The sequence below is a fragment of the Argentina silus genome (assembly GCF_951799395.1).
Source record: "Argentina silus genome assembly, chromosome: 1".
In the NCBI taxonomy this organism is placed as follows: domain Eukaryota; kingdom Metazoa; phylum Chordata; class Actinopteri; order Argentiniformes; family Argentinidae; genus Argentina; species Argentina silus.
This window is the reverse complement of record NC_139655.1, coordinates 18,783,749-18,809,021: the sequence shown is the minus strand read 5'-3', so window position 1 is coordinate 18,809,021 and position 25,273 is coordinate 18,783,749. Positions and strand designations below refer to the sequence as shown.

Sequence of the window (25,273 nt, the reverse complement as noted above, 5' to 3'; positions counted from 1 at the left end):
ACCTGATGTTTCTTATGGGACTCATCCCTTCTCTTAGTTTATCATCATGTCTTCAGTTGTCCACTCCTTACATTTCATATGTACATAGTAACGTTGTTGATTGAGATATGCATTCTCTTGTTGATGATCCTTGTAATAAAAAAAGTATCACAATTATGTATTATTGTTTATTGTTGGGAATGGGTTCAGGGATTTTTCTGGCCAAAATTGGCTTAATTTATTTCAACTCCTAAAAAAAATAATTATATTAAATGTTCAGTTTAGAATAAACTGAATAGATGCTCACTGTTACTTTGTAACACATGCTGGTAACATCATTGATGATTGGGTTTGCCATGTCTGTATCTAAAAGTAACTACTTTATTATCATTAGTATAATCCTCTCACCAAAAACAGTGACGGTAAACATTGAACTCAATCTTATTTGTTTATGTGGTTTAATCTTGATTCAAAATGTAATGCCAAATGTGCCCATGGTTCAAACATGTTGATGTGTTTACTCTGTCAAAGTTAAGCTAAAGCAGACCACAGATAACCACCATAACACATCCTTTGACATAATTTTTATTAATTTCACTTTGACATCAGTACAGGCACCACATTTTTTTCTGTCTTTTTGTAACATTTTTTCCAAAGCCCCAAAATATGAACTAAAATAATTGCTAACAAAGCTCAGATGTTAGTTAACACATCTAGTTACCAATAGAGTCAAAAGCAAAAAAAAAGAATGCCAAAGAAAAAGACTCCTGTCACACCCCTTACCCCAACAAAAATAAGATTAACAGAAAAAGGAGAGCAACATGCTTCAACGAGACTAGTTAAATATGTGCATGTAGATGTATATAGTATATTACACTCTGGAGAATAAAGTACTGTCTAAGACACTGTATCTAAAGAAAGAGGTTTGTAGTATCTATTCATAACATGATAGGTAGCATTGTTTTTATTGAAAAGATTTCAAAAGGTGAAACGCCTATGAAAAGCCTGACCACCGGAACACCATACTCCTTAAAAGCGCCACACTTGTGAGGTCATGGTGACTAAATGTTCTGTAAGTCCAGCATCACAAGGACACAGTGGTTTACAGACATTGGATACGTTCAACTGTGGGTGAGTGTGTGTGTGTTGGAGCGAGTGTGTGCCTGTGTGTGAAAACCAAACATCCAGTACAAACACATGTACAATAGCTTGAGTTGATGAATTGAGGGTGGTTATGGTATGAACACAAGAGTAGACTTAACCCCCACAAAGTGGTAGATAACGTGTCAATGGCTTTGGTGAACTGCCACAAGGGTTGATATAGACACATGCACAAGGAAAACCAAGCATTGTTGCTACTCATCTCTGAAGCAATTCTCACCACCTGATATCATAGTTGCCAACATGAACAACTGTGGTTTGCATGCATGGGTAGGAATGTTCTATCAATGTTGCAGGGGAAACCTTATTTCAGCAGTTAACAGACATTTGAGTAGTAGTAGTAGTAGTAGTAGTAGTAGTAGTAGTAGTTGACACTTTGAGAGGCAATCTGAGAAGGATCATTGTCAACATTACAACAGTAATGTTTCAGTTTTAGTGATCACCCTTCCTATGTTACAAGGATTGCACTAAAATGACAAATGACGTGCAAACTTACTCTGGGCACAATATATACTCATGATCACAGCAGGAGATGGAACAGTATGCATTTTTCATATTAATTTGCCTCTAAATCCCTTTCAAAGACACTTTGCCATTACAGATGTAACAGTAGCCCTAAAATAGATGACCATGGTTTTTATTGAAATCAAAACACCAATAAAGCAATCACGAATAATATTTATCTTATAAACAAATAAGGGTTAACAATATGATACAGCCTATATAAAAGGGTGAGAATATGTTTCCAGCTTAGGCAATGACATGCGCTTTATGGCGTTCAATGAAAAAAAGAACAAAAAACAAAACCCTTATAACACCCTTATAACAGCTTTGACCCACTTCCCAGTTCTATCGTACTTTCTGTCTTTCTTACTCCTACTTTCCAAACAGGAAACGCCTTTGACCGCAAAAATATAGTATCCCAAATGGTCTTCCTCGAGAAGTTGAGTGTTACATTATGGAGCTTTTATGAAGCCTTTATGAAGCTATAGGGGAGTCAAAGCAGCAATCCTAGAAGTAATAATAATAATAATAATATCAATAATAGTAGTAATAATAATATTAATAGAAATGTACAGATGGAAATGAGACTTTGACATTGATGTTGACAAAAACGAGTAATGACTGCTATAAGAGGGATTGTTTTATGAAAAGCGCTGCTCACTTCTTCCATATAGCAGAGAGCCAGACATTTTAATAATGCATCCAATCAAACAGGGTGAACTAGACCAAATTATCATGGCTGGCTCAGTGTTCCAATCCTTTTTATTCAACCTGCTCGTGGGATTTTAAAAAGCAAAATGTTCAGTGCATTGCAGAAACATTACATACATAAGTGCCTTTAAGGTGAACAGAACACAATAACTCAATGACAGGCCAATCGGTAACAGAAAAATCCCAGTACCATGTTCCAAACAAACTTGTCTTTTTTAATCCATACAACTGCCATTGAGAGCAGGCGAAGATGAGCCACAAATACACCCAAAACCTTTTTCTGTTAACTTTTATTTTTCTACTTTTTAAAATTATTTTGTTTTACTTTCAGCAAAGTGTATAGTTAAAAGTATAGATTTGCTTTTATGCGAGACAAACACCCACACCCGTCCTTACTGTCAATGATACACCCTCCACCTACTGTACACTACACAACCAGGCCATAGATTCAGTCTAGTTCACTTGACCCTGCCTCATTGAGGGCGCCAAAGACAGGCATCCAGTCATGGCATTACATCACTTTCTCTGCTAGAGACACGTGCAGATCTTTTTTAATGCTCGTTGTTAAGCTGCGTGGTTTACATTGAATAGCTCTGATTTTTTTTTTCTACTAGCTGGTTAAGTGCGAAAAGGTAGGATGGTTGGCGGACCTGGACAGAGGAAGGGAGACGAAGGGGCATAAGGTGGGATGATGATGACAATGATGATGATGATGGTGGTGATGATGATGGTGGTGGTAACAACGTGGTCAGGGGACCGATCATTCAGTTTTGCTTCGCTTCACGGCTCCAGGGAGTTTCTCCTGCAACCTGGAAAAGTAAAAGCAAACAAATGTAACTGGTCTCATCACACATTTACAAATACATTCAAATAGTTTAGGTACATATTATGATCTACAGTATGATACAACCAACATTGGTAGAGATCACTTACTTAGCGACTGTGGTGTTGAATTGAGTACGTGCAATGTCAATGTAGTGATCAATCTGGGTCTGGGGAGGAGAGAGTGGAACAGTCAGTTGTAATGTTATGATGTGTTAGACAGAGCTCTTCTGGGTCAAAACAGATCTGTTATGACTAAAATAGAATAATGCCCCATTGTTCATCCCAGATTAGAAGTCATGAGATAAAACATTAGAGATCAGGTGCCATGACTTTTACAACAGGTTTCAGGACATTGTAACACAATCCATTGATTAGGGAACATTGAAAAATTAGTTTATTAAAAGGTAATGAATATTCAGTCTGACACCGAAAGGCAACTTGTTATGGTGACACTAAAGTGACTTTGCATCTTCAATGAGCTTTGACCAATGATGAGGATAAGGATGCAAATAATCTCCAACAACACAGAAGAGCTCTGTCATCTGGTGAGGTCACTCAAAAGGGACTGTTAGCGTTGATTTGCTCATCCCCAAGAACAGTGATGTCATCACCACTCTTGGGTAGTTCAAATGATTCACCATCCCCATGTCTCATATAATGTACGCTTCGATGATGTCAGGGGGTCAAAAGGTCAGGCCCTCACCTGGTTCTTCTCATAGATTGGGGGCACACTGAAAAGGAGGATGTCAGCTAGAGGAGAGAGAAAGATAAGAAAAACAAAAAACATTTGATTAACAAAGTCAAGTATAACCATCAGTACATTGTTATAACAATGTTATTTTCATAGTGCAAATGTGCTGTAGATTAGGGCTGGTGTAGGCACCCACTTTGTTTGGAAAATGTCAACAGCCATTGGGTAGTGTTGGTTTAAAGAGCGGCACATATGATGGCACTGCCTGTGACTTCTCAAACTAGATCATCCATCTTGGGGACCACTGGACTTGCCCAAGCGTGACAGGCTTAGCCTACAATACCTAGAGGCCACTCTAGTCTCATTGCATTGGCCAGTTTCTTAACAATGCCTTTTACTGTTACTTATAACAGTTGTGATAGAAACGCAAAACAAATAAGCATCTAGATGAATGAATCCTGATACTTGCCAAATGGCATATCATCCCTCATACTCATTTCATACTTCAGTTGTTTAATGATACATTTTCTGCACATTCTCTGAACAATGACCTCACTTCCTTTACCAAAATGTGTCCAATGATATCAATCATGGGTTGTGTCAGAGGAGCCACTGGAAGGACATGATTGGTGTGATTCAAACCCCATCCCCTTCAGGACTCAGCTGTCCAAACCAGGTCATAGATTCTTACCCAAGATGAAGATGGTGATTCCGTTGAAGACAGCCCCTACGTAGGTCAACAGCCACATCACCACAGCCAGCTGTGAGGAAAAGGGAAACAAGCATGTGTTTAGTGAGAGCACTGGAAGCCTCAGGCCTTTTCAGAGGGGTGAAAATCAAAGACCGCTGAAGATAGACACGTCATCTTCAGTACAGAGCTGACATGACTATTTTACAAGTAAAAGAACAATGTTGTTTACATATATTTCTATATGAACAGTCTGTATTGTTGCATTGAATGCAACTCTGGTTCAAACCCATGAAATTCATTCTCAGTGGAGGAGGGTTGGGGGTGGGGGTGGAATGATGATTTAATAGGCTTGGAGAGCAGAACTACTGGAGGACTATTATCCTTGCTTGGGTGCTTGTGGGGTCGACAGTCGATTTGGTCTGATGGTTGGTATGTCTGGTTGGCTGCTGGGCTATAATGAAGTGGTACACTAGCAGTGGCTTTCCCCTCTTGTCTCCCTTCTCCCCTCTCCTCTCCCCTCCCTTCCCATTCCCTCATTCTGCAGAGCTATATTCTGGGTCAGCTATCTGATAGCTGTGTTAATCCTGGGCCTGTGTAGCGTCTGCACTCACCGATGCACAGAAGCATGCCATACCATGAGCTCTGTTACTCTCACCATCACATGATGAGGAGCTTTCCAACAGATCTCTGTCTTGCTTTAGGGTTTTCAATAGGGTTTCACTGCTATATAACCTAACCAGGGTTAGTGATGAAGAGGCTTACACACGAACGCACACTAGCAAGAGGGACTATCTAAATGGATCAGTGCTCCGTGATAGACAGAAACAGGGGTGAAAGGACTGACGGACAGAGAGACCCACCTTTAGGGAGTCCACTAGATCCTCTACCAGGAAAAGGCGGCTCATCTTCTTGAGGGCACAGTTAATGTAGGTTAGACAGACGTCCACGTGCTTGCGGAAGGTCTCTGGGGGAACGCTGACATCCTTCTCCATCAGAGCTCTGCAGTGGAAACAGAACAGGCAATCAGTATAACCTGCTACACATTCATCACTAGCTAACAACCCTCCATTTAATCATTTCACCCCATCGTTTTGTTTTCCTTTTTTGGTTCCAGCTTTTGTGTTCAGGCGTATATGACTAAGATACAAGTCTTAGTAAGTCCTCTGTCTGACTGGGCTGTACTGAAATGAGCCCCCCTAAGGCTCTGGCACTACCATAAAGGTTGTTCTATTAATAAAACCAGCAAAAAAAAAAATTCACTCAGGCTGGGGTTATGCTGTTTCATAATCCTATCCAATGTGCCTGGATAACCATGTGGTGTGGTGTGATTCTTACTTGAAGGGGTGGCCATCACTGGACTTCTGAACGGCCTGGACGACAGACTTGTAGATGCGGAAGGTGATAGTAACACAGAGTAGGGCCAGTAGCAGATAGGACACCACACTGATTACACTGAATGCCGCCAGGGACAGCAGCAGCAGCATGGACAGGCCGAAAACCACGCCCGACTTCTTGGGGTCCCGCCAGTGCACCAGCTCCTTCACTAGAGAGGGTGGAAAGAGATGTGGAGGAGAATGTGTGTGTGTGTGTGTGTGTGTGTGTGTGTGTGTGTGCGCAATATTATGTGTAAAGAAAGTGAGTGTTGTTTATGGATGGAAAGGATGGATTTTGGGGGGGAAATAGGAGAGAAATAATATCACTTATTGATATAAAATCCCACAAGAAACAAGATTAAACGATAATTTTGATCTCCAACCTCCAAAAACTGAAATAATTGCATCACATTCCCCTTAGGCAACTTGAGTCTAAGAATAACAAATACATATTGCTTTAGCTGCCCTGTGCATGTTTGTGTGTGTCTGTAAGGAATCACACATGCAGAATTGATAGACTCTATACAGTGCTCTTGTGTAACGCTGTTATGGTGCTCTTAAGAGGCCTTCCTCCTCCTTTGCATGTAAAAGGGGGCATTTAAAGAAACCTTGTGTAAATGGCTGACTCTCCACGTGGGAATATGCCTCTGGGGGAGTTCAAGCCTGTGCGTTTCGGCCCATTACGGGTGCACACGGCATACACACCCCTCCCATTCCTCTCCAACCCCACAGAGGAACCATTATTGCAGCCATAGAGAATTTCTGTTTGCATTTACTTTTTCTTTTCTCCATTTCAGACACCAAGGTGGCAGGCTGGGCTTTCGCCCAAGAAAAGTGCTTACAGAGATGCCCCTTCTCCCCCTCCCCAATTCTTTCTACCCCTGTGCTAGAGCTCCATCTTTATCTCACTCTCTCTTACACTGATTGGTGTTCACTGATCATACTCCTTAACACACACACACACACACACACACACACACACACACACACACACACACACACACACACACACACACACACACACACACACAGGGTGGGAGGTGCCTGGCACTGTTCGCCCACCATTACCCAACTCTGCTGTGACTCACACTCAAACTCATGTAATACAGGCAATGCAAGCACCATATCATCTGGTCAAAAACAGACACTGAGGAGATCTAGCATGGCACGAACCGCAGGCGAGTTATGTAAATATAGGGCAACTAAGATTAATATCACCATATGTTATCAGCTTGTATCAGCTGTGCTGTGGTTAAATGTTACTAATTGTGAAAATAAATGTATCATGGGCTGCACATCACTTATGAAATTGTGTAGACAAGAAAAACCATGAGACAATCAGACTTATCTTGTTTATCCTGTTATAACAGTATGTTATCAAATTGCAATGAAACTGCATAGTTGTTAATAATTCCAATTCAAGTGCTCATGCCCACCATAAATACAATAGATATCCAAATATCTATGAAGACATGAACTGTATTAATGATCAGCATACTTATAAACAACTCTGTGTTGTTTAGTGAATGAGAGAATATTGTGTAACAATTTACTTGGTAGATTATTATTCACAGACTACTGCTCTTTTTCCATTATGCTAGTGCAGTATCATACAATACACAAACAACCCTGTCTTTTATTAAACAAATAAAAAATTCAACATTACTAAACACCGCTACCCTGCCCGGCTGTAAATTGAATTTTTCCAAAATGACTTGTAATCGATGTGCTAAATTTGCTACAATGGAGAGTGAGTAGCAATGTTATTATGTATAAATTCAAGTGAACAGTGGCTCAAAACAGTAATAAAAAAAAAAGGTTTACAAGACTCATCATAACAGATCAGCAGCACCAGTTGTGTAGGAGGACTCAGAAAGCGCTCTATTGTTCCTGATGCTGGCTGGTGAGCTGATGAGTGCATGAGTGGGGTTTCCTCTCCCAGCACTGCAGGGGTCTGAGTCCCTCCCAGCATGCTTTGCTGGTACCCACAGGGAGGCAGCCCGGGCTGACGGCCCTCGTTCATTATCGCTCCCTCCTTCCCACCCTCTCTCTCTCTCTCTGTGTTACAGGCCCCAGATCTAGCAACGGGTCCCAGTGGCAGCAGAGCCGCAGTGGCCTGCTTTCTACCTCGCTGTGCAGTGCATGGCTCTTAAAGGTACAGGCACCACTCTGCCAGTGTGTGTGTGTGTGTGTGTGTGTGTGTGTGTGTGTGTGTGTGCTGGTCTATTTGTGTGTGACCCCATTACAACACAGCCTGGCTGTAAATGTTTTACTCCTGCAAAGCTAACCCTCAAAAAGCTTTATTAACCAAGTCAAATACCATAGATGATTACACAAGTCGGCATGACTGGATAAGTCTGATTCAAGTATTCACATGAACCACTTGGACTGACACCACCCTTCCTCCTTCTCCACACAAACAAAGGATTAACACAAACCTTCCACTGCAAATGGACTGCCTGATTTGAACTAATCTTTAAAAGGCCTGGCAGTAAGTCTAGCATTCTAACTAGCCAAAAGAAAGAAAAGCCTTCCCTGGCAACAGCAAATGTACTCCACCAAAGGAGAATCACTGAATCATATCACCATCCAGTTGTGACAATTTTTTGTTTGGGAACTCCAATGGAGAACTGGTATGACAACGCTGCATTAGTGCCAACAATGAAGACCAGCTGACTAAAACAGGTAGCCTTCACCCACTTAAGTAAACTCACCTGGCCAGGAGTAATAACCTACTGAGTTTTGAGGCAGCACTGCGGAGAATGACTAAAATAGAATTGTGGTTAGTGGCTGTGGGAGAGGACTCCAGACCACAAGGTACAAATGCGAAACAGGGCATTGTAAAAGAGATCCTATAACAGAATGAGGGATATAGCCCTCAAAGTTATGCTAAGCTAATTGATGCTTTCTACTTCTGTACACTACTCTTACAATAACATCCATACGCACAACAACTCCTAATGATAATACATACAAAGTTAATTGATATTTATTTACCTGATATTGAGATACTCATAATAGAGGCTACTCACATCTCATACTTGCCCAAACGTTTTAAACATTATGCTCAAAGAGTATCTGTCAAACAGTTACCGGTATTACTTCATTATCATTCCCTCCATGACTCCTAGCGTAAACTTTCCCCTAGTTTCTGTTGGCCTCAATTACAACCTACAGTTCGAGTGTGACCAGTGTTGGTGCAGCACATGTTGAGTTGTACGTGCTGAGTGCATGTGTCATCCATCACGCCTTACTCCGTCTGCATACCAGCCAGAGTGTGCAGGGTTTGGGTTTCATATTTGCACTGAGAGGGCATAGGAAGAGGTGCATATTGGGGGTGCTGCTCTGGCTCTACATGAATTAGTAGGCTCTACCCTGCCTCTGAGTAGATCAACTGATTACACAACATCTATAAGTTGTGGCTTTGTATGTTTGTGGGACTACATATCACAAGGTATGTTATAATCGCAGCAAATGCAATATGTAAAAGAGGGAGCCTGAGATTTAAACATTTCCGAAGGGTTCATTAGTTAATTTGTAACATAAAATCAAAAACGGATAAAAGAAGACATCAAATATTCAAAGCAATTCATTTTCCAGAGAGAGGGAAGAACGCTGTGCCTTGACTCCAGAGAAGAATGAAAAGGACATGGGGGCACTAAAAGCTCTTATGACATCTACCTAATTAGAGATGTTGGCACTTTGCCTTCTAGCCTACAGTGCAAATTGTCACACACAATAAGAGGAGAGGCCCAATGGCTCATGGATATCAGATTATTTTTGCATTATGTCCCCCTCTCAGTCTCTACTGTGCCGGATCATGCTTTTGTCATAACCAACCCAACAGACATTCATAGTAATGATAGTCATCATAAAAGATTAAGTAAACTGTAGCTCCATCAAAATGGCCGTCTATCTGGAATGACCGTCTCCTACACACTCAGTGCAGTGTGCTGTGGAAAGTTGCAACAAAGCAGAAACCCAACACTGGGGATCGACTGTACTGCCTGACTTCCAGAGCCACTGCAAGGAGACACCAGTATGGCATGTTTAAACCCCCCCCCCCCCCCCCCCCCACCATGTATGAGGGTACAGGGTATGACAGGGTCAAAGCCTCAAATGGGGAGGGGATCATTTTAGACTATATTCAGCTTTCATGTCTGGTCACACAACACAGTACAATGCATTTAGACCCTTTGACTTTGTGACAACTGCACTTGATTTGTCACTATGACTTTTACAACCTCTCATGGTTTACAAGGCTCTCATGAAAAACTTTGTCAGGTACATAATAAATAGCCATGACATTATTGAGCACAAACCCTGCATAATTAAGAAAAAAGTTAGGCTTTAGAAATGAAGGTCACACTGTACATTAAGTTACCACTATACCTGTGTAGTAACTCTGTATTTATTCAAGTAACATTGTATTAACACACTCTAACATAGTACATTGGTTATTGCTTTGTAATTGTATAGTTACCGAGTTGAGTGGTTTGTGATATTACACAAGCGGAATAAGGACTGTACCTTATTCCACTTGTGTAATAATACAAAACCGCTCAACTCCATATACGTACCATACCTAATAATAACTATACAACTACAATGTTACTACAGTAAAGTGTTACAAACAGGTATAGGGGCAACTTAATGTACAGTGATACCAAAATCAAGTGTTCAACATTCTCAGACACGTGCAACCATGTGTTATAGTTAGTGTACTCACAATTTGGATAGGACCACAGGCGGGGAGAAAAGGTGCAAGTGAGAGGGGGAGAGTGGGGTCATTGTGCTGTGCTTGCGTGAGAGGTTAGCAGGCATAAAGCCCAGAGGGAAGACATGTTACCTGACAAGTGGGTTAGTATTGCTGCCAAGACATGCTCTGCAAGATGGTAGGCCTCGGCCACCCACACGTCGATGGCCTCTACCTCTTTGGAAAACACGCTGTCAGAAGCAGGCTTGTTTTGGGGGGATGAAGGGTTTGAGGTAAAGGAAGGCTGAGATTTAGGTGCAGCGTTGAGGTCACTTTTCTCCTGGTCATATGCTGATGGAGCCTTAACACTGGGCTGGAGGTCTTCCTCTTCCTCCTGACTGCTACCCAGCTCTTTGAGAGCATTGATGGTGAGACGCTCCTGCTCTAGGTCCATAACCATGGCTGGTGGGGTTTGGGAGGAAGGAGCGCCAGTTTTGGGGTACTCATCCTTGGCTGCGAGACCTTGGCGGAGGTCTTCTGGCTCTTCATCCTGCCGTGACTTGAGACACTCTCTCATGAACTCTACGAAACTGTCCGTGGCAGCGGAAACAGAACAGTCAGGCTCAATGCTTTCTGGGTCACTTGTCGTGTCTGGTGAATGGTGACCCGCTTGAGTGTTTTTCTGGGTCTTTGCACTAGCTTCCTGTGATGGGAGGATCTTGCTGTTACCCATGCTATCTGCAATGACGTCATCCTTAGCTTTCACCTCAGTCATGGGCTCCTTCAGGCTGCCAAGTGGTTCACTTTGGAAAGAGGAGAACAGATCTTTTGGGAACTCCCTTGGCGATGGTTGGCCTCCAACTGGTTTGGGAAAGGAGTCGTCTTCATTCATTGAGCTAATATCCTCCAAATCTGCAGTGTCCTTTGGAACGTCATTTTGTATGGCTGTCGCATTATTTTGAGGAAGCAGTGTTTCAATGTGGATCTGAGATGTAGGAACAGAGGGAGAAAGCTCAAAAACATTGTCAAAGTTCAGATCTTTATTATCAAGGGTTTCATCCAAGGGAGGTATTGTATCACCATCATTATCCTCAAAAGATTGTTTATCATATCTATCAGTAATGTCATCCTGCATAAAGTTTGATTTTGAAAGGGCAGCCGTTTCAATATAATCCACTTTAATATCAGAATTTGGCTTCTCTTCAAACTTGGATGCAGAGAGAGGTGGAAGATCCTGAGTGGTAACATTTGCTGAGTTAGTTTCAACAATGCTAGCTTGTGCATCATCTGACCATTCATCATCATAGTCTGGAAAGTCAACTTCAGTTTTGTCAAATGGTTTGGCAGTGAAGGGGGAAGACATCTCATTGGACTCTTTAGGAATCTGTGTTTTCTCAGACTGAGTCTGTGAATCATCAGAACTTGGGCCCTTTGAGGCAGTAACATTCTGTTGCCCATCAGTAGATGCTGACTGTTGGTGAGCTGAATCACATTCAGATTTTCGAATTTTGTGTTGGGGTGAGTATTCAGCATCAGAGTCAACAGGAGAGGAAGGAGGAGAGTAACCTTCCATGAAATCAGATTCCAATAGTGGAACTTTAGATGTTTCAGTTTTAGTCCCCTCTGGTTGTGGCTCTGGGCTTTTTGACACCTCTTTGACAGGGTCTCTTACAACCTCATAACCTTCATCCACCTCCTCTTCCTCCTCCAACTCCATCTCCTCCTCACTATAATTTGGCTCCTCTGTCTCAATAACATTGATAGTAGGGACCTGCATTGGCAGCCTCTCTTGCTTAACTGGCTGGCTCTCCTTTTCTCCAGTGGGAAGGGATGACACTGATGGGGCAGGCTTAGGGGTAGTATCATTTAGGGAAGAAGGGGCAGGGGTGGAGGGGGCAGGGTTGGAGGCTGCATCCTCAATGACGGTGTCATCTGACTCTCCTGAGCTGTCAACTTCAACTACTTCTGGGGGCTCCAGGTCACCAATCCATGGGGCCTGCTTTGTCTCTAAGGCCTTCTGTTTAGAGTCAGTGGGAGCAGGTGGGGAGGGAGGGGGAGAAGGGGAGTCAAAACCAGCAGGAGGGGCAGGAGAGGCAGCAAGCTCAGAGTCAAGGTCAGGTGCCGCTTGGATATCAGTTTTATCTTGTTTATCCCACATGTACGCAGTTGGTAAAAAGCTGAGGTCAAATTCAGACTCTTCCTCAACGCTGGGCTGCTTCGCTGACTCGCTGAATTGATCTTTCAGTTTTGGAGGTTCAATGGGGTAGTCCATGAAGGCATCAGGAACACCAACAAAAGCCTCTGGTACATCTGGTACTACTGCATCTGCCCCCTTTATCTCCTTTGATTTTCCATCCTTTTCTGACACTATAGTAGGTTTGCCTCTATCTTCTGTGTCTTCAAAGTCAGGCACAGGAGGTAAGTGAGCCCTCATCCAGTCTGCAGTATCTTCAAACTCACTCCCTCGTTGTGCCTCTCCTAGGACCTCAAAGGGGGATTCAGGTGACTCCTGGTCAGTGGAGGCCCCTTTCATCTGAAAAGCTGGGGTGGACTCTGCAGGTGCCTCAGTTGGAGACTTCTCATAATGGCGCTCTTTGAAGTGAGGGAAACCTCCATCGTTCCAGTTATCAGGCTCTTTTTTCTTCGCCGCGAGGGCTTCTAATGCCTTTATTCTCTCTGACACAGGAGATGTCTTGATTGGTGAATCTGGCTTTCCATCAGGTGGCCCTGATGCTTCGCTCCCATAATTACTGGGTGAAAACGAGCCTGGCTGAGAGAGAAAGCGAAGGGAGGTGGCCACGCCTTCTGAGGGCTTGTCTGAGCCCAGGACCACCCTTTTGTCTGCATCCATCATGCAGGGAGGGAAGGAAATTTGGAGGAAAAGGAGGGGAGGGAATAAAAATCACAAACACTCATCTCCCATGCACTTCCTGTTTATTCAGCGGAAGCCATCGTGTAGCAGCCCAAGCAATCATGCATCGCATGGGACGGTATATCTGCAATAATGGATGAAAGTGTCAGTCTGCATGCTGACTTATAGACTAGAGGTTCTTGCCATTGAAGAGCATTCTCAATAAGGCAATATAGTTAAATGGGTTGTATGGTCTGAATGAAGCAGCTACAAACAAAAGAACAAAACTGCATAAATCACATTTATGTCATAGAACAGTGTATCTTTGGTAGCATGTCCATTTTAAATACAGTTGCATATCCCCTTTTGGTCTGCCACCCCTACACCTGTGTAGTAACTCTTTACTATAGTAATAACATTGTAACATGTTGTTATATAGTACATTAGTTATGGCTTTGTAATTGCATAGTAACGGAACTGGGTGAATTGTGCTATTGCATAGGTGGAATAAGTAATAATGTTGCTTATTCCACTTGTGTGGTAAATCAAACCATTCAACTCCCTATACCATGCAATGACCCAATTACGGTGTAACAAAATTGTATATTGTTACTACACTAATGACAGTGTTACTAAACAGGTATTGGGGAACTTAAATTAAAGTCTTGCATTTAATGAATATATTTTGATGCACAGCTGCATAGACTGTGCCCTGGATCTTTTAATCAGGAAGACTGCTTTGTGACAGCAAAACCAAAACCAAATATACAACAGTATGTTAAGCTGCTAGCCTGCCATGTTATCATAACTGAGGAAATCGGAAGGAATAATACACTCAATCTTTCCCATCATTTTACAAAGGGCTCTGTCAGGGCACTATCAATGACTTCATGAGAACTGCCAAGCAGTCACTTCCCATCTTGAGAAGCCTAACAGAGTACGGGGATGATATCATAGAACTGAAAGTGACACAACTGGGATGAGACAAAACCTGCCGAGAGAAGTCTGGAAGCAAAGGTCACAAAGGATAAACACTCCCTCTTAACTCATGAGCCATAGTTAGGGTCAAGTGACTGCCTGTGGTATAAAATAGTTTCATTATATTACATTGACCCATTTAACATATACAGCAAAATATGTTATTACCTAATGTGTTCCTGTTCCTATTTAAACAAAAGCCCAACATATCAAGGGCAGACATCGCCTCATGGGAATACATCTTCTCAGGTCCAAAATTCTGCAGATTTGCATTTACGCAAGTAATGTAATGCAGACATTACAATAATCATGTTTGTGCATCATACCTAATCTCGTCAATTAAGTACGGTATTAATCAAGCAGTTGAACACAAATTCAATATCTTAAATGTACTAGAATGACTCATACTTGGAATGAATAAAGTGCACTGCACAGAGCCAAAAATATAACCAATAGAAACTGAAGTGAATTTAAATGTAATTGATTTACAGGACTCATCTGCAGAGGAGCCAATTTGCAGGCATGACTGTCCACTTCTACTGTCCTGCTCTGTTAATCAACAGGAAGATGTAACTGAACCACAGAGCGGCGAAAGACCCAGCAACATAACAAAGATAACAAGGTGGACAATGCCTGTGCCTGTGTGTGCTCTCCCTCTCTAAATAAAAGATGTTCCCTGTGCTGTCAATCAAATCACTACATGCGCTAATCCATTGCTATTTCCTCAAGCCACAGCTGAGATGACATTTGAGGCCGGCTGGTAGGGCACCCCTCACATGACGCAGTGCCACGGGTATCCTGGGGGCATAGTCCACAAGATGTTCCAAGCAACTGCTCTACTAATCACATGATCTTTTTTCAGCCAAATGGTCCCCCGTCATTTTCAACACCCTGCGTCAAGCGATCATAATGGAGAATTGGCAGCTATATTGGGAGATGCATGTCAGCTGACCTGCAAGCCAATCCCAAGGAGGCAAACCAGGGTTTAACCCCTACTTTTGAGAGAAATCTCAGCAACATGCGGTGTATTTTTCCCCCAGAAATTAGTCAGTCTGTCTGAAAATAAATGACTGGTCATTTATGTGAATCAGTCAAAATAGGAGATCATATAAAAACTTTCATAAACTCTATGACAGCTTACATCAAGATACTTTCTAAACAAATCTGTTGCCCCAGTGAAAGCCTTGCGTTCAGCATGACTACAACCACCTTAAAACCACAAAACTGGGGACATGGTGCTTTGTCTTGGTTTGGACCCCCAGCCTACCCTCCCATTGAGAGCTATTATACATTGTTCAAACTAGGCCACACAAATGGACTTTCCATCTAGCCGAAAGCAATGAGTATTTTGGCTCGACACTAGTAAACAAATTCCAAAAGAACTACTGCACCGTGAGCATGAACCAGAGAGAGACAGAGCCAACACTCCTTGATTGGAATCACTAATAACAGGACCAAAACAATAGAAAAACTCCTTTTGAAAGTGTCTCATATGAAACATCAACAGCCTAGTAATACAGTACCATTAACCTTCAACTTTCACGAATTTACTAATCCCAATTTAAATGGACTATCATAAAGCCCAGGCCAATGTCTCATCACATAACATGCCTGAGACCCTATAAAATGCCTGAGTAGTATGTCTGGGGACTAACAAGGGACAGATTTCTTTCGCAGAGCAGGAATATTAATCAGTTCAATCATTTTTACGATCACTATGAGTAGATACATTCCACTCATGTATTTGTATTGAATCCTATGGTACAATCTGTTATTGCTCAAATTCATAAAGCAAGAAATCTAGTCAAATATGTCTGCTGCAGAGCAGAGGAGTCACAGTATGATGAGAGATCAAATTGGGTACCATTGGGTACGGTTGTGTCATTTCCAATTAGTGATGGAAGGAATAGGTCCAAGCCAGGCCTAACTCCCTCACTATGCAATAAGATGACGTTTTTCAGTGTGATATCCTAGCACTACATAGTACAGATCTTCAGTTTCTGGACATCTAGTCAGGCTACAATTGAATATTATCTCTATACTACCTACTGTGTCAACACAATGTTTATTCTAAAAACTGTACCACCAAAATTGTGTTTCAGTTTAGAAATATACACCAAAAACAAAAACAAAAACAAACCATTGATAAAAGAAAACCTACTTTTCAGCTCCAGCAGAGGTGACATGCAAAAAGCCTAAAAAGCCATAAGCAGAGGTGGAGAGAGCAGCCAGGGTTGAGGCTGAGACCCGGAGCAGGCATTTGAGCAGCGGATGATCCCTCCCCAGTGCCACTCATCCTCCAGTGCAGTGCTGGTACTGGAGCAGGGGCTCCCAGAGATAGGGCTGGAGGGAAGGGGGCATCTATCCAAGGACAGAGCCCTCCTGGGACACCAACCTGATCCATTTTTAGATTTTTGCTCTCACGCACATAAAGTGAACTTGAACTTCTCTCTGCTTTCTTAAAATAAGGTGGCAATCTTGGGATTATCTTGGACCTACAGTGAGTGTCGCTGACCTAAATAATGCTAGCAGGCGGTAAAGACTGAATTGGATCAGATTGCCGTTTTCTGTGGGGACTTGATTTTCACATCTTTAATTTGTAGGTCTTGTCAAGTTTCTGAGGATGTGGTAGAACAGGGAGCAGAAGGGGGTGCTGGAGGGGGAGAGTGCTTAGGGAATGACTAAACTAATTTGAACATGCACTCTACCGAGCAGGTTGTTTTAGTGTAAGCTATTCTTTATCAGTAAACTGTTTATTTTTCAAGTGTGATTCCATGCTGTTTAATGCTAATCTAATCCATAGGGAATAAGGCATTAGGCCATCTAGTGTTTCACCATCAATAGTTCACTGGATCTATTGCTGTAGCAATTAGCTTGGTGAATTCATCACTATATCAAGTGCCAGACTGTGTGACTATGCTACAATTGTAAACTCTATAACTGTTAAGCCTAACAAAATCACGCCTCAGCTGGCAGAGTGTGCACAGTATTAAACCTAAACATTCTGGATCTCCCCAACACCAGTGATTTCCCTTTGCCATGCATGAGGGTGGCTATTTCCCAGATAATAAATGAGAAGGTCTTGTTTCTATTCAGTTCAGAATCATGCCGTCAGAATGTAATTCATATGAGCTTGTTGAATTTACTTCCTGTTCAAGATGAAGACCACCATTCATTTTTCCCCATCAGGATTTGATTTTGTTGTATAACATATAGGCCTACAGTTTTCTGTATGTTTTCTTGATCAACTAGCATTTGATTAGTCTTTCAATTTGCTATCTACAGTCCTTAAAGGTCCAGTATGTAGATTTTAGCTTTAAAATAGTGCTAAATGGCCATGATAAATCAAAGCGTAGCATATGCAAGTTTTCAAATTTTGAGTGTGGCCAGCGAGGGCAACAACACGCAAAACTACATATTGACGACATACTGGACCTTTAAGTTAGCTTATTGATTTTCAGGTTTTGACTTAAAAACAAAATAACTGAGAAACTGTTACCGGAACCAAACGCTAGCAAATCGGAAAAGAGAGTACAACAAACTGTACACCCATGTGTAACACAACACTTATGAGCAATTTGAACACACACACACACACACACACACACACACACACACACACACACACACACACACACACACACACACACTAAACACACACACTAAACACACACACTAAACACTCATTACCCCTGATGTGTTAACTGTACTCAATTGTTTTGTGGAAACACTCACTTTAGTTGAGTACAGTTACTTAAAAAGGTTATAGTGGTCCCTACACAAACCATATGGGTCACATGACCCCAAATGGACCACTGTTTTGAGTTAAGTAAAGAATTATATGATAAAATAATTATATAACACATAATTGAATATTTTGGGTTTACAAATGGGTATTTAGAAGTTAATTGAACTTAATAATCTTAGATATTTCTACTAAATAATTTAGTGTTTGAGTGACATTACATAGTCAATATTTTTGAGTATTTAAGGTCCTAGTATTTTAATACATCATACTCGAAACGCTGATGCATTTAGTCAGATCAATAGATCCTACCACAGGTTTCAATATGGAACCCAAAAAGGTACTACAAAGGGTGCCCCTCAACAGAAAAAAAAACTAAAAACGTTGAGTGTACCACATATTTCTTCTAAGATGAAGAACCTTAATTTAGCTATTGTAATTGTCAAGTGGAGGGCCGGACCTATAGACTTGCACACATTTCCCACCAATGGGTGCCAGTCCAACCATCCTAACAAAACACTTGCATTAATATAAGCTCAGACATAATACAGTTATAATCAAACAAGAACCAACAACACAGGTACATCAGTTAGTGAGATAATGCAACAGAAAGAAGTGAAATTCACAACTACCCACAATGCCCTTGCAACAGAAGGAAGTACATTTGCATATTTGCTAGGGAATTGTGGGTAAGAGTGAATTTCTGTTCTTTGTGGTGCATTATCTCACTAACCAATGTACCTGTGATGTTGGTTCTTATTTGATTCTAACTGTATTACATCTGCACTCATGTTCATGTGTTTTGTTGGGGTGGTATTTTTTTTATATGACAGAACTTGTACAGTAAAGTTTGAATTTGTAGGCAAGCTACTTTTAAATGATGAATTTCATTATCTATAACACAAATAATCAGTAACATATTTTATGAGGCACAAAACAAATTAAGTTTACAATTACTTAAAGATCTGTTGTTTGATACTACTGAAACTACTTATAAATAAATACATTAAAAAGTTTAACTTACTACAAAAAATCTAGTTCTATTATGCTGGGATTGATTTTAAGTTGGACCTACTAGCAAAGTAATGCTCAATTTACAAACTTTGTTTTGCTAGGAGTGCTAAATACAACAGAGCTATTGTCACTCAAAACCAATATGTTACATTTGCTTAAAAGTTGGTCATTTGTTAACTTACGTTTTTAAGTTAAGTACTCCTCACTTCCCATCAAGGTTTGTGTTAGTACCACATCAAGATTTTGAGTAGGCTACACTTTTGGAAATGTTCAAGTTCACCTAAGTCAATATATCTGTGTTAGCAATGCCTGGGGGTTTACAGTGTGGTTTTGATCCTGATGGGAAAAATGAATTGGATTTTTCATCTTAAACCGGAAGCAAATTCACATACTACAATCTGACTAAACAACTTTACCACTCTATTCCAAATGTCAGACACTGTTGAAAGAGGGAGGAGCAACACTGCCCAGCTAAGTTACAATTAGTGCCGCCATAGAGGGTCAGCAGCATTGGGAACAGATGGGATAACATTACAGGGTTTCTTGGGGGGAGGGGTTCGAGGAGTTGGTTGAGTATCATTGTATTAAGTGTGGATAGGACCAGTTGCTGGTTTCTTTGAAGCCCCATTTGAATTTCTTGGGTTTGGTCAAGGAGAGGGGCACTAGAGAGAGGGATGGAGAGCATTACAGCAGCAGGCGAGCAAAAGAGAAGGAGAGGGAAGGAAAGAGAGAGAAGAGGAAGACAAAAGGAGAGATAGAGGAGAGAGGAGAGAGCAGGCGAGCAGCGTAAGAGAACCATACACTTGCCTTGAGGAGACTGAATGAGAGATACAGGCGAAGAGGAAAGAAAGGAATCTGAAAAAATAAAAAGGACAGAAGAATGAACATCCTACAGTGGCAGAAAATAACTCCTCTCTCCATAACAACCCACCCCTACCTTCCCATTTTATACATTAACAAAGAAAGACATTAGTGGGGTGGTAGCCTGGTGGGGCTTCCACTAGCCAACCTTATCAACTGTACTATATGTCACAAGCTATACTGGGCAAGCACTACTAGTAGCTAACTTAAATCATTCTAGCCCCATGCAAGTGTTCCACCAATTATACTCACATAAACACCTACTATCAATTTAGTCCATGCACTTAATGTTTCCTACGCAGGCAAAGGCAAGACAATAACAGACTAGGGACAAATACATAACTACTAACATTTAAAAATCACACAAAACATTAATTCTATTTTACCACACAAAAATAATAGCTATGCAATTTTTTTGCCATGGTTTACTATACCCGATGCCAACCAGGCACCCACATTACACTCACTGAATGGGAATTATATAACCTAGCAAATGGACACATTTTATGCCTCACTTCTATATCCGAATCTCATGTGATCTTCCAGAACACAATTGCAACCTTTGTAGAGCGCTATTGTCTAACAGTCTCTATGAATATCAAAACAGGAGGTACACTGGTTTGCTCTTCCTTTCTCTCATATCTCACAGTTCAGGAACACCAAGAGGACATGGGCAAGGAATTCCTGAGCATTGAGAGGGATTAAAAATTCACAAGCAGGTTGATCAGGAAGTGACATTGCCCAACATGAATCACGGATAGGCTCGGCAGGTGGTGAGCCCTTGCTTTGCAGCATTCCTGGTTTCAGACTCGCCCAGACTTCGACCTCTCCATATGCCACACCTACACCCTTTCTCACAAACATAGTCAGCATTCTGCTTTCACTGACATTTCCAAAACTGCCTGAAACCTTTTGTGGTGGACAAGCTTGTGAGCCACATATGAACAAAAAAGTAATCTCCCCATGTCTACAAAACCCCATCCTCAAAATGGCACTTATCTAACGAAAGCTGCACAAGAACTAAACTTTTTGCTGACTGACATTTTACATTTGACATACAAATGACATTTGCAGTATACTTCCACTGAAAAACCTGGCTAAAAATGAATAGCTCTGGAAAAGGGTCTTTCTAGGACACGGGTTAAACATGGCTTCATAGCTCATGTTTCCAACACCATGTGTCGTGTTGTGTCAAATCTTTCATAGACAGACACGAGTAGGAAGTGAACATGCTTTGCCACCATGTGACCCCATGCCATTGGGTCTAGTTGTATATGTGGGGGAGGGGCGTGGGGGGTCGATGGTCCAGGAAGGGCCTAGACTACATGGCCAAGTCACGCCAGAGACCCTATAAAAACAAAGATATTAATTACAAAATTACATGAACTATTACATTACATGAATCGTTACATTAAGATGGACTCAATTCAACTTTTTGAGTGATTTGTTGATGCCATTTTTGCATTTTAGATAATTTTAAGAGTGTCATAGCAAAGGGTCTCAATACTTATGTACATGAGGTATTTCTGTATTTCAATTTTAATTTGAACTTTCAAAAAACGTGTTTTCGCTTTGTCATTCTGGGGTATTGTGTGTGGATTGATGGCAAATTCTTTTAATTTATATCCATTTTAAATTGAGTCTATAACACAACAATGTGGAAAACGTGAAGGGGTCTGAATACTTTCCGAACGCACTGTATGTCCCATCCTTGGAAGCGTCCAGTCATGACATCCAAACCCCCAGGGGTGAGTTTGCTGCCTCAGCCCGATTCAGTGATCTTAGAGGTTATAGTCAGCGCAAGCCCCAGCCATAAGGAGGGTGAGAAAATTAGGCATAGAGAGAGGCAGAGGGAGAAAATTAGGGATAGAGAGAGGGAGCCAAAAGAACCCCATGTTCTCTCCAGACTCTCATATTGATGGCAGCATGGCCATATTATCTGCAGGCTCACTGTTACACACTTTCTGACGACCGGAATGTTCTCCATTTGAAACCAGCAGATTATTGACTTCATTTTCACTGAAGTACAGCATTTCAACTGATGAGATCATTAGTCAACCATGCGTTTAGTGTAGTTTTAACCAATTGATTTTTGTCAAACTACTATTCTACTCTGGCCATGTGTGATCTTGACAATTCTCATTCAAAACAGATGCATAACCAGATCAAATGTCTATAGCCTATGAAACCTGAGAGTCAGTGAAGCAATGGGTTCAGCTTTGATAAATGACCGATGATCATGAATAATGCATCTTCAATACCTGCTTTGGTTTTTACAGTCAGTGCTTTAACTTAATAAGGAAACTATAAACAGGCAGGTGAGTGGAAGCAAGAGCATAATTGTGTACCGGTACTCACTTTGCAACAGTAAACCAAACACAGGTTTCCACCTTGACACCATGCATAGCATTATTATGTACATTGTAACATAGTTTGACATTCTACCTTAGATAAACTGTTTCATTGACTGAGGTTACACAATTATTTTAAAGAAAAGTGGCATGGGAAAAAGACAATGGTTAGTTAATCAACCCCAATATTAGACTGTGGAGAAAGAAGAGACTGGTCAGACCATCTGGTACAACACACTGGGCAATAATGGGGGAAAAATGCAAAGGCAAGGCAATCTAAAGAACATCTTCTTGCAATTTCATCTCAATTGCTTAATTGTACTACCCCTTTGACAAAGTAATAGTTGGTTGGCTGAACAACTTTGTCAACACAACCACTTTGTGGAATGGAAACTAGGGTTCAGTTTAGTCCAGAAGGCATTAGCCTGAGTATAATTGGGATAATGGGTTTTGAGCATGCCTTTAAAATGCTAGTATAGAAAACTATATTTGACCATGCTTGTAATGAAACCTATGGCTGTGGATTAAAAGCCTTGTTTTTTAGTCTGAAACAGGTTTATGTCAGATCATTTGACTGTATGATTACATTGCATCCATATATGTGAAATGTATTGAATTAGTTTAGTTTCAATAATACTGTAACACAGACAATAGAAAATAGGCCTGTGGGGGAAATACATCAGAAAAACGCTTAGCTAAAATTAGAATTAATCAATCTGAAAAGCCCCGCCCTAATCAACAATAAACTGTCCGTTTCTTTGAAGATGCACAGAGACAATAGTGCATCCCTTTGTTTTTCTGTAAACTCACAGACCTACAACCATATATCTGTTATATCTCTATTCCTACACCATCCAACACACAAATAACTACTAGACAAATAAAAAGGCAAAACAGACAATACATAACCAATGCATTGGATGGAACTGGATTAACAATTTGGTGAGATTAGTAAAATTGATTTACTGTGCCGCTTTAATTTCCTTGCATGGGTTTGTTTACCATTGCCGAAACGATTCACCGACGACAAAAAAGGGATAGCGCCTTTAAGAGATCCTCCCTTCATTTGTCGTTGCCCAGTAACAATGCATCTGCAGTGCAGATCACCGTCACCGCAACGTGTAGCCATTTCACCACGGCCCAATGAGGGAATAACATTTGTTACCCTGTACTGCTCCCCTGTCAGATACTAAACAAGAAGTTGAGTCAAAGCAAAGGTTAGGAGGCAGCAATTGGAACAATAGACCTACACGTAAAACACGGTGGCTTCATATCAAAAGAGAGTGGCTTGATATGCCTCCAAATCGTGCGTATATGTCGAGCCAACTGTGTTCTAGAACGATTACAGTAGAAATGTAGTCTCGTTCGATAAGCCCACAGGGTTTGGTATTTTCTGTACAGACTGTTTGTGGATTGTCTAATATCAGTTTACGTGGACTTGTAGACTACCGTACCTGCCCAACTTGCGCATAGGCCTACTGCCATAGTGCCATTGCCTACTGACCCGAGAAGACGGAAAAAAGTTCCAAGTGCGGTCAAACAGCATTGACAAAAAGGGTAAAATATGTCCTTTTCTTTTAGTGTTAAAAAGGCCCTCACAATAATTGGTATTTGGCCGTCATATTACAAGTGGCTTTCTCTATCCGATACGCACCTGTGTTTAAGAAAGTTTTAACAAAATTCAATATTTCAACGTTCCTGTTGAGTGACAGTTATCTTACCGGATATTTTTGAGTCTTTGGCAGCAGAGTTCTGTCCATCGGCAAGCCCCTGCGATGATGATATCTGGGCGGACTGGGTCATTGGATCTGCCATTTTCCTATTATTTCAAAATATCTGCGATGTGGCAGTGAAAATTACTTATGTAGCCTATTACGGTTGTTGCTGTCCTCCGAATTGCTTCTTCTTCCGACTTTCCTCGTATTCCCCAAGAGCGGGACGCAGTGTCGCCGAGCTTGTGCACCTTCGCGCACGTACAAGCACTGTAGCGCTATTTCACTGTGGAACTCGCTCGAGAGAACGAAACAAGGCAGGCAGTTAGAAGGGAGGGGAATCGCTTCAGGGTGAGAGATTGACGTTCGTTCACTTAAAGGGCTATAGCTCTGTTTACAGCCTGGAGTTATGGTTTACAGACAACCAGAAAGTTCACCATGTTATATGTCAAAGTAAGCATAATAGCCTTAATGCATATTGCTTAGTTAGAATACATGTTAATATGCAGCATCTGCCTATTTCCAGAAATTATTAATTTGTGCCATAAAACCAGGTATCTATGGATAGGCATAAATGATTACATATGTAGCTTGTCAAATAATGATCGAACTATTGGATCAGACATGGTTTTGTCAATAATTTCAGTCTTGGGAATAAAAACGTATTCAATGTTGCATTCTGTTTCTGCTGAGCCATGCAGATGCCAAAACGTGATAGCCGTTTGCAAGATTGTATAGCACAAGCATGCATAAATGTGGATATCTGAAAATAAAATAATGATTATTCAAATATTATGGACAAGCACAGGTATTTTAAAATGTGCCAACACAGACAATATTGCTTCGCGCGAGCATTTTATTGAGTAATTTCATCGCAGAGCAGGTACACACGCCTCGTTTTCGTTATATAATATTGTTTACCATTAGAGTTGTCCATTTTCCGTTTTGTAACAATGTATCAATATTGCGTTGTAATGTTGCCATCTGCTGGTTGTACTTATTCAATTTTTTTATTTTTTTTTATTTTTTTTTTACATTTTATAATTGTGCAAAAATGAACTACATATCCATAAATGCATTGGTTTAGTCGAATGAAGACTAGACACAACGGGTTTGTTTTAAAGCACTTG

General features: G+C 41.2%; 2 protein-coding genes across 2 annotated transcripts; both read right to left on the bottom strand.

Annotated features, from left to right (window-relative positions):
* Positions 1 to 548: 548 nt before the first annotated feature.
* On the bottom strand, positions 549 to 24,442 carry LOC310807629 (reticulon-3-B-like). The gene is made up of 7 exons (XM_083674180.1): positions 24,153 to 24,442; positions 5,898 to 6,105; positions 5,423 to 5,561; positions 4,563 to 4,632; positions 3,884 to 3,930; positions 3,289 to 3,347; positions 549 to 3,164 (listed from the first exon to the last, which is right to left on the bottom strand). Exons 1-7 carry the CDS (start codon positions 24,244 to 24,246, stop codon positions 3,116 to 3,118), a joined length of 666 nt encoding a protein of 221 aa, XP_083530306.1. The 5' UTR covers positions 24,247 to 24,442; the 3' UTR covers positions 549 to 3,115.
* On the bottom strand, positions 10,718 to 13,482 carry LOC310810252 (uncharacterized protein; the record flags this gene model as incomplete). Its single annotated transcript, XM_083677942.1, has 1 exon — positions 10,718 to 13,482. One exon carries the CDS (start codon positions 13,480 to 13,482, stop codon positions 10,723 to 10,725), a length of 2,760 nt encoding a protein of 919 aa, XP_083534068.1. The 3' UTR covers positions 10,718 to 10,722.
* Positions 24,443 to 25,273: the final 831 nt, after the last annotated feature.

Excerpts from the sequence above, each read along its gene's own strand:
- LOC310807629 (XM_083674180.1), bottom strand. The coding sequence starts at position 24,246 with ATGGCAGATCCAATGACCCAGTCCGCCCAGATATCATCATCGCAGGGG. Across the intron at positions 5,562-5,897 it reads AGTGATGGCCACCCCTTCAA|AGCTCTGATGGAGAAGGATG; the intron begins GTAAGAATCACA and ends TTTCCACTGCAG. Across the intron at positions 3,348-3,883 it reads CAATCTATGAGAAGAACCAG|ACCCAGATTGATCACTACAT; the intron begins GTGAGGGCCTGA and ends TCTCCTCCCCAG.